Source organism: Artemia sp. Qi Xiang Cuo, chromosome 6 (assembly GCF_049724085.1).
Source record: "Artemia sp. Qi Xiang Cuo chromosome 6, ASM4972408v1, whole genome shotgun sequence".
In the NCBI taxonomy this organism is placed as follows: domain Eukaryota; kingdom Metazoa; phylum Arthropoda; class Branchiopoda; order Anostraca; family Artemiidae; genus Artemia; species Artemia sp. Qi Xiang Cuo.
Window position 1 is genome coordinate 41,543,708 of NC_142799.1, and position 17,789 is coordinate 41,561,496.

Below are 17,789 nucleotides of genomic sequence, written 5' to 3' on the forward strand. Positions count from 1 at the left end.
GATCAGAGAGCAGCTTTAAAGCTTACAACGAGCTGGAAGTTCCCTGCATAAAAGGCTGCTAATCTTGTTGCCCCACTGCTCATTATGCTTACATGTATTTTGCTCTCTACTGAAAACTTCCTAGCAGCTACAAATAAAGTTTATTTTAAATAGGTTTATTAAATTACTTACTTCTTGTTTTGAGTCTAATTTTCTCCCAAAAATGTCTCCTGTTGCATGAAGACCAAAAAACAAGACATTGTGTTTGAGCCGAGAAGTTTAGTGACAGCATTTTTATTCGTGAAAGTTTCTGTCTGCTTAAATTTTTTAAGTTGACTTTTATTCGGGAATGTATTTTTGTCATTTCATTTCACCATCAACCATAAAGTTTATCAACATGGTAATCCAGTTTTCGTTCACAAACTGACCAAGATTACATATTTCGATTTATCTTACTTAAATACAAAATGCTATTTTAACATTATTGGTTATTCAATCACAAATGAAGCAATCGGTTACAAATTACGATATGAATAGATTAATTAATAAACATTCCCAGAATCACACTTCATTCAGAATTTATTTCCCCTCTACCTTTAAATCAAATTACCTCCTTGATATAGTAACTTGAAGAAAACAAAGAAGTACGTGACAATGCTGTCGATTTGTGCTTTCATTTACCCCTTAGTCATATGCGACGCTGTAAATTGTCCTTAATTCCCTCTCGTCTTCAATATTGTCCCTGGTCATTGTTTTCCCTAATTAATACTAAATTGCTAGGTTCCACAAAAGGTCTCCGAATCGTTAATTACATTACTTGACTAATAAGCATTGCTCAACCTTGTTTAGCGAGTTGGAAATTGAGGTATCCACAGCATATTACCAAAGACCTATGGGAAAAGGTGGGGTAAAAGTATTTCTAGGAGCCAATCAAACCATTTTACGGAATGAGAAAACATGCTGATTGGTTAACATTCAGGGATACGGGGGGATAAAATTTATATTTTGATACGCTTGAGCTAGTTGGAGGAGTATAGCAATTGGTCTTGCTAAAGCAAGTTGTGTCTAAAATGAGTCAGAAGCTATATGAATCAATTTTGCATAAAGATAGCCAAAAATCTTCTTTCCTTATTGAGGATATACTTTTCAAGTCATCTAAGGTACAGATATGCATATATATTTTAAAATATAGAGGTAGATACATATCGATTAATGATTTTGTCGCAAAGAATTGATTTTTGTTCCATGCTAATTTTAAGATAACCAAAAAATGGTTAAATTTTTTCCTCGTGTAACAAATGAATATTTTCATCATTGCGATGTCCAACAGAAGTTTCTTTTTTACAGGGGTGCCTTAAAAAAAAACTAAATAAGTTTTTGCCTTAACAGTTACATTTCATTTACAGAAATCTAATTTAAATTCGAAAAATTGCATTTAATTAAAAGAAATAAACAAATCAAAAACAAACTCAAAGTTTATGAACTGGTATGGGTAAACATCAACCTTTACAAAACCCTGTATACACAGTCGCTACCAGCCATCCTTGCCCCCTCCCTCCAAAAAAAATAATCTAAAATAAATACAAATAAAATTAATAAATTTTAAACTCTAGTAAATATTTATGACCTAGCTGGATGTCAAAGACACAAAATAGAAAATACTTCTTCTACTCTGTAATCTTTCCCTTCTTAAAAAAAAAAAAAAAAAAAAAAAAAAAAAAATCAGTCGAGAGATAATTCGCCCAGTACGGATTCAAGTTCATAATTAGAGAAATAGTGTCCTTTCAGCTCACTGTGAAATTCATTTAGCTCATCAACTGTTGAAACATGCTTCCCATACCTTAGGGCTAACATGTCTTATAGAAAAAGGGATCGCTTTTGTACAAACCTGAGGTCACCGAACTAGTAGCAATGCTAGTCAAGTGATGATGGAAATTAACACCACGTGTAAAAATGTCATAAAACACTTTAAATATACGCATGCGTATATTTAAATATAAAAACAGCATTATAAAAGATAGGTTCGCGAACATTGTAAAATACAACCTTCAATAATTCTTCGAACAACGTTGCGGTGAGACCTCTTTCATAGAACTATATTAAAAAATAAGTATAAAAATTATAATTTTTAACAAATTCTTAACATAACTTTATTTTTCAAAAAAATAACAAACCGCTGCGAAGTTGAGCTAGGAAATACTTGGAAAATTCCAGCTGAAATTGGGTTTTAACTAAATTGAATGTCATCGAAAAAGGTTATTCAAGTAACTCAACCCTGTTCAAATTAATCCCTTTAACTCAGTCCTCATTTAACGTTACCCCAGGCAACTCCCATTCAAAGCGACCCCCATTCAACACAACCTCCATTTAATTCAACCCAATCCAACTCAACACCCGTTTAATTCAATCCTAATTCAAATCAACCCCATCTTAAGACAATTCCATTCTACTCGATCATATTCAACTCAATCTTTCTTCGATTCAACCCCATGGAATTCATTCCCAGATTAACTCAAGCCTTTTCAAATCAAAGACATGTAACTCAATTCAAATAACAAACTTTTAGCAAAAAACATCACTTGAGAGCTTGATTGCAAAAAATTATGGCCGGTCTTTGGTACGTTATTAAATAAAAAAAACAAGTTTTTTTAACTGAAAGTAAGGAACGACGTTAAAACTTAAAACGAACAGAAATTATTCTGTATATGAAGGGGGCTGTCCCCTCCTCAACGCCTCGCTCTTTACGCTAAAGTTTTTTTATTGTTTAAAAAAATATAGTTGTGAGAAAGTCAAACTTTAGCGTAAAGAGTGAGGTGTTGAGGAGGGGACAGCCCCCTGCATATACAGAATAATTTCTGTTCGGTTTATGTTTTAACGTCGTTCCTTACTTTCAGTTAAAAAAAACTTATTTTTTTTATTTAATTTTTGAACGTTTTTGAATTAATGCAAGTTTTGATTTTGGCTCACCGTAAATGAATAATTAAAACAAAATTTGCATATTATATTTGGTTAAATGGCTTTCTCGAAACTTGTTTAATTTTATTAACGAACGTTTTTATTAGTAATAAATATACGTAACTTACGAATTAACTTACGCAACGAACTTCTATATTCATAAATTTTTAACACGTATGTTAGGGGGTTCGCCCCCTAGTCAAGACCCTGCTCTTTAAACTATAGTTCGAATTTTTTTTCCAGTTCTTTAAAAATGACCTCTTAATCACAATCAGTTGATCAGTTGAAAAACTTGTTTTTTTTTTATTTAATTCCTGATCTTTTTCTTTAATAATTCTGGGAAATCCGGCACCCCCTTCATAGCACTGTCCCTTCCCCCCTGAAAACTTCCTTCATGGAAAGATCCTTCCATATAGCCCCCAACCCTCTCCTTCCCCCACCTACCTGAAAAAATCTCCTCTGAAAAAGTCTGTATACTTCCCAATAACCAATACTATATGTTAACATTGAGTAAAGCTCATAACTTTCAGCCCTCCCCCTGGGGACTTTGGGGGATCAAGTCATCCTAAAAGACATTTTTATCATATTTTTGACCATGCTGAACAAAATGGCTATCTCAAAATTTTGATCGGGTGACTTTGGGAAAAAAATGAGCGTGGGAGGGGGCCTAGTTGCCCTCCATTTTTTTTGCCACTTAAAAAGGGCACTAGAACTTTTAATTTCCGATCTAATGAGTCCTCCCACGATATTCTAGCACTACTGGGTCGATACGATCACCCCTGGGAAAAAAAAAACAACAATAAAAAAACAAACAAATAAACACGCATCCGTGATCTTTCTTCTGGCAAAAAATGGAAAATTCCACATTTTTGTAGATAGGAGCTTGAAACCTCTACAGTAAGGTTTTCTGATACGCGGAATATAATTTTCATTAAGGTTCTATAACTTTTAGGGGTCTTTCCCCCTTTTTTCGAAAATCAGCCAAATTTTCTCAGGCGCGTAACTTTTGATGGGTAAAACTAAACTAAATGAAACTTGTATATTTGAAATAAGAATTAAAATCTGATTCTTTTGATGTATCTATTGGTATCAAAATCCCGTTTTTTAGAGTTTCGGTTACCATTGAGCCGGATCGCTCATTACTTACAGTTCGTTAACACGAACTGTTTGATTAAATAAATACAAAAAAGTTTTTTTTTTTAACTGAAAGTAAGGAGCAACATTAAAACTTAAAACGAACGGAAATTATTCCGTATATAAAACGGGCTGTCCCCACCTCAACACCTCGCTCTTTACGTTAAAGTTTTTCATTGTTTTAAAGTATAGAGTTGTGAGAAAGAGTCAAACCCTCAGCGTAAAAAGCGAGGCGTTGAGGAGGGGATAGCCCGTTTCATATACGGAATAATTTATGTTCGTTTTAATGTCGCTCCTTACTTTCTGTTAAAAAAACTTGTTTTTCATTTAATTTTGGAATATTTTAAATTAATGCAGGTTTTGATTTTGGCTCACCGTACATGAATAATTAAAATGAAATTTGCATATTAATTTTACTTTTTTTTTTTTTTGGCTAAATGGCTTTTGCGAAAGTTGTTTTATTTTATTTACAAAAGTTTTAATTAGTAATAAATATACGTAACTTACGAATTAACTTACGTAACGAACTTCTATATTACTATATTCTTATTATGTGTATTAGGGGGTTTGCCACCCTAGTCAATACCTCACTCTTTACGCTAAAGTTTAGTTTGTTTCCAATTCTTTAAGAATGACCCCTTAATCACAAAGGCCGTTAACTAGAATAAATAGCTCTTATGAAAGTACTAAAATAAACTTTAGCGTAAAGAGCGAGGTATTGACTAGGGGGCAAACCCAATCATAAACATAATAGTTTCTGTTCGTTTTTAGTTTTGATGTTGAAAAGTTGTCAGTTGAAAAGTTTTTCAGTTGAAAACATTTTTTTTATATTTAATTTTTGTTCGTTTTTTAAATAATACTGGGAAATCCGGCGCCCTCTTTATAGCAATGTCCCTTCCCCCATAAAAACTTCCTCCGTGGAAATATCCTCCCACTTAACCCCCGATCCACCCCCACCCTCACTGCCAGAAAAAAATCCCCGTGAAGACGTCTGTATACTTCCCAATAACCAATACTAAATGTAAACATTGGGCAAAGTTCATAAATTGCAGCCCTTCCCTGGGGACTGTGGAGAATTAAGCCATCCTCAAAGACATATTTTTATATTTTTAGACCATGCTGGACAAAATAGCTATCTCAAAATTTTGATCGGGTGACTTTGGGCAAAAAAATGAGCGTGGGAGGGAGCCTAGATCCTCTCCATTTTTTTGTCACTTAAAAAGGACACTAGAACTTTCAATTTCCGTTTGAATGAGCCCTCTTGCGATATTCTACGACCACTGGGTCGATATGATCACCCCTGGGGAAAAAAACAAATAAACACGCATCCGTGATCTTTCTTCTGGCAAAAAATACAAAATTCCACATTTTTGCAAATATGAGCTTGAAACCTCTACAGTAGGGTTCTCTGATACGCTGAATCTGATGGTGTGATTTTCAATAATGTTCTATTATTTTAAGTGGTGTTCCCCCTTTTTTTTTGAGAATAAGGCAAATTTTCTCAGGCGCGTAACTTTTGATGGGTAATACTAAACTTGATGAAGCTTATATATTTGAAATCAACATAAAAATCTGTTTCTTCTGATTTATCTTTTGGTATCAAAATTCCATTTTTTTAGAGTTTCGGTTACTGTTGAGCCGGATTGCTCCTTACTTACAGCTCGTTACCACAAACTGTTTGTTGACTGGTGCTGGTTAGAAGTTGATTAGATTACTGATTAGATCGGACATTTGACAGTAAATTTGTCCAAGTTTCGATTGTGTTGCTAGGTGAAAGATAAACGTTCCATCCGATCTACCATTCGGTGCTCTTTCCAAATATAACCTTCTGTACCACGTAGTTGCGTCCCAAATGTCCTAATGGCTGAAGACAGTGGCACCAATTAACTAAAATCTGGAGGGGGGGTGAGGGTAAATGTATTTTTGAAAATCATAGGGTGACAATTTTGTTCTTTTGATTACTGATTTGTTTTTATTTTTTGTTGTTTTTTTATATTACTTGGTATAATTAAACAACTGTTGATGAGAAATAGTTATTGAAAGATAATAAAAACCAAGATAAACAGCAACTTGTTTATATACCAGTAGCCTAGGGCTGTATTCTTCAAATGTAATAATGATAATTCCAAGAAGTATCAGCAATTGTCATTTTTCGATGTTGTAATCATAAAGGAGTGTTTAAAATATATAAAATGTATTCTGTATATATAAAATAAAGATATATTGGATTGTAGTTTTATTTTGCTTTCAACAAGGGCGTAAAGGACGCCCTGCCCTTTAGAAAGTTTAAGGGGTTGGTAGCCTTGCTCTTATTTGTGGTAATTTGTGCTGGCTTCAAGTTTGACTTGGTTATACATTTTGATTTATTTTCGTGATAGGATTTATCTATTAGCCTATAGCAGTCAGTACCTGCTATCTTTTTGTTTGATCTGGTATTAGTTTTAATTATTGTTTGCCTCAGGTTTTATTTATTTTGTTCATAGTAATTTCTGTTCCTTTTAAATTTGCATTGTTTTATGGTTTTATGTCTGTTTGTTTTAAATTTTGATATGGCTCTTTTCTTTTGCTTGAAAGATATTTTTGGAAAACATTTCTTTAATTAATGACAAAAGGTGGGTTGGATTTCATCAAATATTATTTTCATATACATTATCATTTAAACCTATTAGTTAAAATATCCTTCCATTAGACAAAACCAGGTCAGAAAACCAGATTGGAACAATGCAAGAAGACGGCTGGGTTAAATTTCCCAGTTGCATTGATGAATTGCATTGCTCAGGACTTTCGATTTGAATGAGAGTTGAGTATCAGAATGGTTTAGTTGAATTATAGGGGTGATTTCCGGGAGGCTGAGTTTAATGAGAGTGGTATACACGGGGCTGAATTTCATGGATATTGAGCTAAATGGATGTTGAGTGTGATGTTAATAGTAACGAATGATAGTCGCTAAACCCAAAAGAGAGTCAAAGACTATCAATCGACTGTTTTTCTGTTTTTTTTTTCACTTTGCTTGAAAGAAAACAAGATTTCTACTAGTTTTTGACGACATAACAGTACCCCATTTACAGTCCAATCTCCCTCTGCTCGTATCGTGTTAGTACTTGCTTACAATTACGTACTCTTACTTACTTTTTACCGGCAGTGTAAGAATAATAGTTACGACAAGGCAGGAGGATGGTGCCATATGAAACAGTCCAGCGTCAAACACGATCAAATTCTCAGTGTACAATAGAAACCAGGGGAAGAAAGTATAAATTGATGCATCTTTGCTAAGAGTATAGCATCGCATTATAAAAAAGAAAAGAAAATGAAAACGCTAGATTTTACTTAAAAATAGAACAAAGAAAGAAATAAAAGCCCAAAATACAAGAAGGCTTTAAAACTGAAGGAGATTGCTTTTTGGCTGCAATAACAATTTTCTTGTTAAACTACAATGTCAATTATTTGTAAAAGCCTTGATATTTTCAAGGCTTTTCTTTATTAGAAGAAAAACAAACAAAAACTTACATTCTAGGTAGTAAAAGTTTCCAAGAGTGACGTATCCTACAGTCAAGTGTCACCAAATAGTTGTACAGTATCTCATTTAGACGACAGACCTCGAACTGGATCTCCAGCTGGACACCTTGAACATCCTCATTTTTCTGCAACAGCGTATCCCCATGAATTGGCTTTATTCTCAGCTATAAATCCAGCTGCAGCCGCAATGGCATGTGCTGCAGCTACTTACTTAGGACCACAGCCACCATACTTTTCTCATGGACAAATTATCTCAGGACATAATCACCAAGACATAAGCAGAGACTACTCATCTTCTATGTTCATGCAAACAGGTAAACTGTTTTATTAATTGTGTGAGAGATTATAAGATCATGTTTTCGTGATTAATTATCAAAAGTGAAGCCCGTTTTATAGGCAAAAAAGCATTTCTCAGAGACGGTTACATTTTCCAAATATTACATTCATGCATGTTAACTTCTTTGTCTTCCAGAAGGGGTTGGGGCCCCTAATGTGCAGAATTTAACTTAAGAGATAGAGTGTACCTTATAATTAGTGTATGTGGTACTTTTTTCATTTCTCGTATTTGTACAGGTGTGTAACAGACATCACAATGCTAATAAGAAATACTAATAAGTAACAACTATACGGGTTAGTTAAAAGACCAGGCTTTTTCAAAAAGAAGCAAAAAGTTTCAAGAGATTTTTAGGAAGTCTTAGAGACAACTGAAGAGAAGTATGTTTTTGTTCTCTACCATATGTTCCAGGGCTAAGTGAAAACTTAAACGAATTTTACAATGTGATGGTTTAAAGATAGCTTTAAAGAGTAGTAATACTTTAGGTAGTTTTCTAAATTCTGGAAAGGATCAAACTTCAGTGGAACGGTGAGGGGGGGGGGGGTATCAGATTCCATGTAGTTGCGGAAGCTCATATGTGGAATATACTGACCATAATTTAAAAATAAGATTGCTACAACATCAAGACTATTTTTTTGGCCTTAAAGCAAAATTCTAATCCTGAAGATTTCACTTCAGCTCTATCGGAACACATTTTTGATTTTCCGGACTATTTTATCTTGTTTGATAATGTCCCTTTGATTTCTAGAGACTGAGGTTTAAAGCAAATTCTTAGGAAAATGATTGAAATTAAGAAAATTTGGTTCAAGAACTTAGCTTTAAATAGAGATTCAGGTAAATTTGGTTTAAATCTATTTTGCGATAATGAAGTCAGATAAAGTAAGATTTATTTCTCCCAATGCGTTTGACCTCTGCCCATCTGTTAGTTCAAATAAAGCTAACAAACCGGAAAATGGGAGGTCAAGAAGAGTTGCTTCCAGTATTGTATTGAAAAAAATAAGAGCAATAAACAATAAGTAATTATTGTATTTTGTATCTATATATATATATATATATATATATATATATATATATATATATATATATATATATATATATATATATATATATATATATATATATATATATATATATATATATATATATATATAATTAGCTTTAATTGTTTTATTTAAGTATTTCTACTGATGACGATCACTTGATATGTGATCGAAATATCTAGTATGTTTTTTTTTTTTAATGTCTAATAAAAAGAATTTATTCCTATTCAAACTGTTATTTTCCTATTCAAACTGTTCAAACTGTTATAAGTCTTTGAAATTATGTAAGGGGTCTCTAAACTCTTTCATCAGGATATATACCTAAAACGGTTGTCGGATCTCAACCAAACCTGGCAGCAAATAAGGGGTAGTGACCTATCTACGTTTCTGAAGTGGATGTTGAATTGGTTCGATCGTTGTGGGGAGGGAGAGAGGACTACTCCCTAAATTACTTTCATCGGGGGATGTAGCTGAAAAGGCAAGGACTCAACCAAAGTTGATGAGAAGTACGAGTAAGTGTCCTGGATATACCTTATAGGGTAACACACCTTTTTTTGATTTCTGTAGAAAAGGATTCGAATAATTCCCGCTTGAAGGAGAACAATGCTATTGAACCACTGACTGTAAAAAGAGAACACCCTGGAAATATCTTCTTTTTGGTGGGGTCGTTCAAAAGTTGAATTCGCTTATCTCGGACACACCGCAGCACAGCGTAGCGTCAGACTGATTTCTGCCAATTTAGCTAATAACATCAAAAATATAAAACAGTCCAGTTTAGTAGAAAATTATACAAATTTTATTAAGAATCATCTCAAATTAAGAAATACAAAAGACTTAAGCTTAGTCAGAATTATTCAGAATAAGATTGGTTAACTTTTGCCAGCCCATAAAATCAAGAGACATTGTAACCGTGTTTAGACATGGTGAATTCACCATTATAATTTCCATTGAAGTGTACATGCTTTTTCGGAGTCTTTTCCGCTTTTCACGAAATCAGGCAGGAGTTCTCATGAAAATTGCTTTCGGTTTCGAAACAGAATAAAAATTAGATGGCAAAACGAGTGTCGCAGATGGCTTTGATTGGCTTCGCCGACAAAAAAATTGCAAGAGTAGCGCTTTGGTTATGTTTCTTTGCTTTCGGTTGAACCTTGTCGTTGTCGACCCTCTCAATTCCCTCATCAGAAGAATTCAACTCCTTAAAAAAACGGTACACATTCCTTAAAGGGGGTCTGGTTTATTCCCCGGAATACTCCCTGACAGAAAATTCCCCCCAAAGATCCCGCCGGACCTCCCCCCCCTCAGTGGAAGAGCAATCCGAAAATTCCATACCCCATGGTACATTACTCCTAGAAAATTCCCCAAATATCTTCCCCATCGAAAATTATCCCCACACATAACGTTGACCAGCCAAAGGGTAATTAAGAAAAATAAAAATAATGAAGAAAAGAAGGGATTCTGGAATATTTTACCTTTATTCTAAAATATATAGAGAATGTGTGGTGTAGAATCAAACAGTTTGTGGTAACACCTCTAAGGAAGGAACGACTCGGGTCAACATTAACCAAAACTCAAAAAAAAGGAATTTTGATAACAAATAAGGCGTCAAAAGAATTATCTTTTTATGTGGATCCCAAATATATAAACTTCAAGAAGTTTCATTTTACGCATCAAACACTAGGAACCTAAAAAAAATTCTTGACTTTCACCCCAAAAAGGCAAGTGTTTAGATTGGGCATTTCAAGAAAACTAATGCGGAGGTTTCAAGCTCCTCTCTACATAAATGGGGAATTTTGCATTAAGTTCTGAGAAGAAAGATCACAGATGTATGTTTATCATTTTTTGTTTCGTTTTGCAATTTTTTTCCTGGGTGTGATAATACTGGACCGATGGTCTTAGAACATCGGGAGAGGGCTTATTCGAACTGAAATTACAAATTCAAAAAGATTGTGCAATGGGAGAATGGCGCTTTCTGCTATTTTGTGGCACCAAACTGTGATTTTATGATAATTTTATGATATTTATGATGATGTTATGATGGGGGACCAAGTTACTATCGATTAAAAATTATGTGATAACCAACCGACTTAAAAGTATAATAAAACTATATATTGAGCTTCTCAGTTGCGGAGGAAGTTATACTGCACAGTTGCACATTCGTAGCTGAAAAGTCATGTAGTCCATACATGTAAAGGTACTTCAAACGGGATGAATCTTCTGGTTCTGATGTGCGTCTAGTGGACGATACCCAATACTTTATTGTGAACAGGGTTTAATGACTTTTTGAAAAACTTTCTTTACTTAAACTATGGATTGCTTACTTGGAAGAAGGAGCTCTGTTAAATTTAAATTTGCCTGGTTCTGGCTTAGAGTTTGATTCCTTGTTAGTTAAATTAAATTAGAAAAAATGCCCCTTAAAGGTATTTCAGACGGTAATCCATTCTGATGTACGGCTAGTGGGCGTGTTCTCTATTGCAAGGGGTCTTGTTGTTTATTATTATTAATTAAAAAAAACTTTTTCCACAAAATAAGTTTTTCAAAGGAAAATAAAGAACCCCATTAAACCAAAAATGAGCAAAGATAAAATCAAATAATCTACCAAGTTTGAAATTACCACAAATCAGCATCGATAAATAAATGAAACCCAAAACGAACACAAATTACAATAAATAACCGAAACAAACTCAAAACAAGCAGAAATTAACATGAATAGGGCTCAAAACCCCTATCGCATGGTATGGTTCCTGTCGCATGGTATGTGGCGCAGAGAGCATAGCAGCTTTGCTCCTCCAGGTGGACCTATCTGCCTCCATGAGGGGGCCCCGACAGCAGCAGTATCGACCATATTGAGTAATTTCTGAAGGCTGTCCTTCCATTTGGTCCGAGGTCTACCTCTCAGGCGTAACCAACCATGAGATATGCGGTTAAAGTCGTATTTAATTCTAGCTGGGGCTGTCGGTGGCATTCGAAGGATATACTTAATTTTCCGCTGAATTTTCCCCAAATATCTATGCGGTTTGCACGGTAGAATGCGGTTTGCACCTCCTTAAAGAAAGTTTACAAATACGCTGTTATTGTAAGAAAAAATAAGAAATATTCTCTATTGCCCGACAAGTCAACACACCATGTACTTTTGAAACACACCATGTATATAAGCTGATGCTATATTAATTTTCTCCAAAACATTAAACCTAGCCCAAATTGATATTGTTATTTCAAAAAATTGAGTACATTTGACCTAATGCCGCGTCACACTCACTCGAAACATGGCGAATTGGATGGTAAGAACAATTTGGCTCAACCTATCACCGAGGGATTACCAGACAAACTTGACTTACTTTGACGTAAGACTCCTGTTGCATGGTATGTGGCGTAGAGAGAATAGCAACTTTGCTCCTCCAGGTGGACCTATCTGCCTCAATGAGGGGGACTTGACAGCAGCAATATTAATCATACTGAGAAAATTCTTAAGGATGTCCTTCCATCTAGTTCGAGGTCTACCCCTAGTTGCAGGGGCTGTCGGTGGCATTCGAAGGAGATGCCCAAATCATCTAAGAGCTCACTGGGCAATTTTTGTCGAAAATGTAGCTTCGTGAATAATAGCAAGGAACCTTTCATTACTCACAAAATCATCCCATCGAAGCCCCTCGATTCGACGGAATTGTTTCGTCTGGCAGGCGTCTATTGCGTTCAAGATCGTGTGTTTAAGAGGCCATGTCTCACAAATAATTATGAAAGTACGTTTTAAGTTGCACAATAAGTTTTCATAGCCTAAAATGTATCAGAAGCGAATAAAAGAAAGATCAATTAGCAAACTTATGTACAATAAACTTAAGCTATGGATTTAAGTGGTCAACAATCTCGAATTGTTTATGATTACTATTATTATTATTTCTATTATTATTATTATTATTCTCCTTGGCTGTAGGTGCTTGTCTAAAAAAATGTAAGTAAATATGGGCACTTTAACACGAAATGTGGGTAAAAACTCTTTCCCAGCTTCGTTTAGCCAAATTAATTACCCTAATAAGTTATAAGGGGATATGAGCACTTCGTGCAAAAATCGGAGAACGGGAGTAAGGCACCGAATACCATTATTATCACGTCCCATTTGCCCAACGTACTTGCTCCATAAATTTCAAGCCGGTTAATAAAAAAAAGTCTTTAAACCTGGAGGTGGCAGTGGTGATGGAGGAGCCAAGGGCTTACTTGCCTCTAATCACGCACACTAAAAGTTTTTGTAAGATTCAGCTTCAAATAAGATGCAACACGCGCAAGTTTCAGCAAAAAAATCTGGTGGGAAGATGAGTTGGGCGCTGGAGACGCAAAAAGCCCATTTCATACCTCAGATCGTATAGAATGAAAATAATTTAACTTTTCAATTTCAATAAAGTTGAGCATGACTATCTTTCTTTTACAAAAAGAATGTAGATCGAAGTGGCAGGGACTTGAACAGAAGGGGAATGACCCTTTGAAATCCTAGTCTTTTCTGAATTTCTGGGTGCTTCTTATGAAAATTACACAATAATTTTTTTATTATTATTCCTCCCTAGAAAAACAATTCTGCAATCGTCTCTGAAGAGGTGCAAATGTGTTGAAGGGTCTTGGGCCTGCTTTGGTTAGTAAAATGATTGAGATTGGAAATCCTTGAATGATTCAAGTTCAAACGAAATGAAGCACCCCTACGTTTAGCGATAAAACAAAAGTTGGTAGTAGAAGGCATTGGAATACCTCTGGCTCTTTCTTTCTACAATGATACCAATCGACAATCTTTGAGTGGTTCTATATAAAACAAGAAGAACGTACTAATTTTTCCGCTGAAAAGTTGGTAGGGGAAGAGGCAGGGAGGCATTGACCGGTCACTGGCCCACTTTCTTCCTCCAGCAAGGGTTAAAAACCCTTGCATGATTCTGCTTCATATAGTATGAAGCCTACTTGCCCTTCCGCAAAAGCTTGGTGGGGGACGGGTTGTTCACAGTCCAATTTTTACCTTTAACTATACTGACTGAAAATCCTCGTGTGATTCTGTTTCAAACAAGGTTCCAAATGCCCAGATTTTTACTAAAATGTTGCCGGTGGGGCTCTTAAAGAGGTATTGGGCCCCCTCTGCCCTCCAGTCATGTATATTAAAAATTCCTGCGTTATCCCGATTCGAACGAGGTGCAGCACATCAGGCCATTGCCTAAAAAGATGGAAGCTGGGGGGAGAGAACGAGGTGGTAGAGGGGATTGCTAGCCAACTTTAGTTTTCTAGTCACGCAAAGCTAGTTCAAACAAGGTTTAACAAACTTAACGTCTGAAAAATCCTGGTTGTGCGAGGGCCAGGGGCAAGAAGTAGGGGGTTTAGGAATTGGTCACAGGGGAACTTTGTGCCTCCAAAAATATAGGTTGAAAAATTTCCTTTTATTCTGTATCGAACGACGTGCAACATCCCTAGCTTTCTACTAAAAGTTGATGGGGACAGAAAGAAAGTGATAGAGAGGCAACGGGACAATTTGGTGCCTCCAGCTTGTTTTTACAACAAATCAGGGCTTATTTCATTTTTACACCAAATTAGAACTTAGCTTGTTTTTGTGCAAAGCCATAATCTGACCATTTTTTTCCTGATAACTGCACCATAAAACTGAAGTTTTCAGAACTAGTATATATCATGAGCAAACTTTCGTGGGGAAAAATTAATGCCATATACTTTTATCAGCTCATCAGGGATTATATTGATCACGGTTAAAAAAAAAATTGTATTCCTGTTAGTTCAAAAGTTGATTTTCTTGCCATACCCTGTTACTACTACTAACAACTCAATGCAGCACCAAGCCATGTAAGGCCAACACTGCTGCGCAAGTAGAGATGCCCTAATATCTCCCACGAGAACAATACCCCTTCGAATCCCGATCCGGACACTTTTTTTAAAAACTCCCACGAGAACCACGTGGTTTATGGTCCTTATTTGGGCATAGCCTCCCTAGGGAGAACACGTGGTTAATGGGGTCAATGACCTCTTTCTCCAGGTGTGTTTTTGGCACGCTCTCAGCGAATGTTATGATCCAGAAATAGTATTTGTTGTTGTTTCCGAGGCGAATGTCAAGGTCAATGTTGTTGTTGTTGTGGTAAGTGCACGCTCTCAGCGAATGTTATGATCCAGAAATAATATTTGTTGTTGTTGCTCGAGCCAAATGCTATGAGTTTCCCGGAAACAGTTAGATCACGTATTTCCTTCTCAGCCAATCAGAGGGGCGGAAATATTAGAAAAAGAGGATTGCAGGTTGGGTTAGTTTAGATTTTTAATGTTTAATTTTATTTTAGAGTTTTAGTTTAGATTTTTAGTTTAAATTTTTAGTTAGTTTAGTAGTTGAGTTTAGTTTAGTTTAGATTTTTAGTTTAGTTCTAGTTTAGTTTTAGTTTAGTGTTATAATTTATATTTTGTTTAGTTTTAGTTCAGTTTTAGTTTAATGTTTTTAGCTGGAGTTTAGTTTTAGTTTAGTAGTTAAGTTTAGTTTTAGTTTAACGTTTAGTTTTATTTTAAAGTTTTAGCTAGATTTTCAGTTTAATTTAGTTTAGTTTTAGTTTAGTTTAGATTTTTAGTTTAGTTCTAGTTTAGTTTTAGTTTAGTGTTATAATTTATATTTTGTTTAGTTTTAGTTCAGTTTTAGTTTAACGTTTTTAGCTAGAGTTTAGTTTTAGTTTAGTAGTTAAGTTTAGTTTTAGTTTAATGTTTAGTTTTATTTTAGAGTTTTAGCTAGATTTTCAGTTTAATTTAGTTTTGTTTTAGGTTAGTGTTCAGTTTTAGTTTAGAATTTTAGTTAGTTTAAAAGTTTAGATTTTAGTTAGTTTAGTAGTTTAGATTTTTAGTTTATTTTAAGTTTATTTATTACCTTTATTTCTAGTTTAGTCTTAGCTAGTTTAGTTTTAGTTTAGAGTTTTAGTTTAGCTAGAGTTTTACTAAAGAGTTTTAGTTAGAGTTTTAATTTAGTAGTTTAGTTTGGTTTTAGTTTAGTTTAAATTTTAGTTAGTTTAGTAGTTTAGATTTTAGTTAGTTTACTAGTTTAGAGTTTTAGTTAGTTTAGTAGTTTAGTTTTCGTTGGAGTTTTACTTAGTTTAGTAGTTAAGAGTTTTAGTTTGGTTCTAGTTTAGCTAGAGTTTTACTAAAGAGTTTTAGTTAGAGTTTTAATTTATTAGCATAGTTTAGTTTTAGTTTTAGTTTAGTTTAGATCTTAGTTAGTTTAGTAGTTTAGATTTTTAGTTTAGTTTTAGTTTAGTTTTAGTTTATTTTAAGTTTATTCATTACCTTTATTTTTAGTTTAGTTTTAGTTTAGTTTTAGATTAGAGTTTTAGTTAAGCTACAGTTTTCTAAAGAGTTTTAGTTAGAGTTATAGTTCGGTTTTAGTTTAGTTTTAGTTTAATGTTTAGTTTTAGTTTAGAGTTTTATTTTAGTGTTTAGTTTTAGATTAGTGTTTAGTTTTAGTTAGAGTTATACTTTAGTAGTTTAGAGATTAGAATTTATTTCTAGTTTAGTTTTATTTAGTTTAGTTTTAGTTTAGTCTAGATTTTTAGTTTGAGTTTTAGTTTACTTTTAGTTTTTTTAGTTAAGAGTTTTCGTTTTACATATGAGTTTTAGTTAGAGTTATATTTTAGATTTTTAGTTTAGTTTAGTTTTAGATTAGTGTTTAGTTTTAGTTTAGAGTTTTAGTTAGTTTAGTTTAGTTTTAGATTAGTGTTTAGTTTTAGTTAGAGTTATAGTTTAGTAGTTTAGAGATTAGAATTTATTTTTAGTTTGGTTTAGTTTTAGATTAGTGTTTAGTTTTAGCTTAGAGTTTTAGTTAGTTTAGTTTAGTTTTAGATTAGTGTTTATTTTTAGTTAGAGTTATAGTTTAGTAGTTTAGAGATTAGAATTTATTTTTATTTTAGTTTTAGTTAGTTTAGTTTTAGTTTAGTCTAGATTTTTAGTTTGAGTTTTAGTTTACTTTTAGTTTTTTAGTTAAGAGTTTTCGTTTTACATATGAGTTTTAGTTTAGTGTTTAGTTTTAGATTAGTGTTTAGTTTTAGTTAGAGTTATACTTTAGTAGTTTAGAGATTAGAATTTATTTCTAGTTTAGTTTTAGTTAGTTTAGTTTTAGTTTAGTCTAGATTTTTAATTTGAGTTTTAGTTTACTTTTAGTTTTTTAGTTAAGAGTTTTCGTTCTACATATGAGTTTTAGTTAGAGTTATAGTTTAGATTTTTAGTTTAGTTTAGTTTTAGATTAGTGTTTAGTTTTAGTTAGAGTTATAGTTTAGTAGTTTAGAGATTAGAATTTATTTTTAGTTTAGTTTAGTTTTAGATTAGTGTATAGTTTTAGTTAGAGTTATAGTTTAGTAGTTTAGAGATTAGAATTTATTTTTAGTTTAGTTTTAGTTAGTTTAGTTTTAGTTTAGTCTAGATTTTTAGTTTGAGTTCTAGTTTACTTTTAGTTTTTTAGTTAAGAGTTTTTGTTTTACATATGAGTTTTAGTTAGAGTTATACTTTAGTAGTTTAGAGATTAGAATTTATTTCTAGTTTAGTTTTAGTTAGTTTAGTTTTAGTTTAGTCTAGATTTTTAATTTGAGTTTTAGTTTACTTTTAGTTTTTTTAGTTAAGAGTTTTCGTTCTACATATGAGTTTTAGTTAGAGTTATAGTTTAGATTTTTAGTTTAGTTTAGTTTTAGATTAGTGTTTAGTTTTAGTTTAGAGTTTTAGTTAGTTTAGTTTAGTTTTAGATTAGTGTTTAGTTTTAGTTAGAGTTATAGTTTAGTAGTTTAGAGATTAGAATTTATTTTTAGTTTAGTTTAGTTTTAGATTAGTGTATAGTTTTAGTTAGAGTT

General features: G+C 33.4%; 1 protein-coding gene across 1 annotated transcript in view; it reads left to right on the forward strand.

The window, feature by feature from the left end:
• Positions 1 to 1,039: 1,039 nt before the first annotated feature.
• Positions 1,040 to 17,789, forward strand: part of bsh (brain-specific homeobox) — a 58,868-nt gene continuing 42,118 nt past the window's right edge. Inside the window, exons 1-2 of the mRNA XM_089090193.1 lie at positions 1,040 to 1,139; positions 7,583 to 7,898. Coding sequence (XP_088946319.1) covers positions 1,050 to 1,139; positions 7,583 to 7,898 — 406 coding nt within the window. The 5' untranslated portion in view covers positions 1,040 to 1,049. The remainder of the gene's footprint in view (positions 1,140 to 7,582; positions 7,899 to 17,789) is intronic.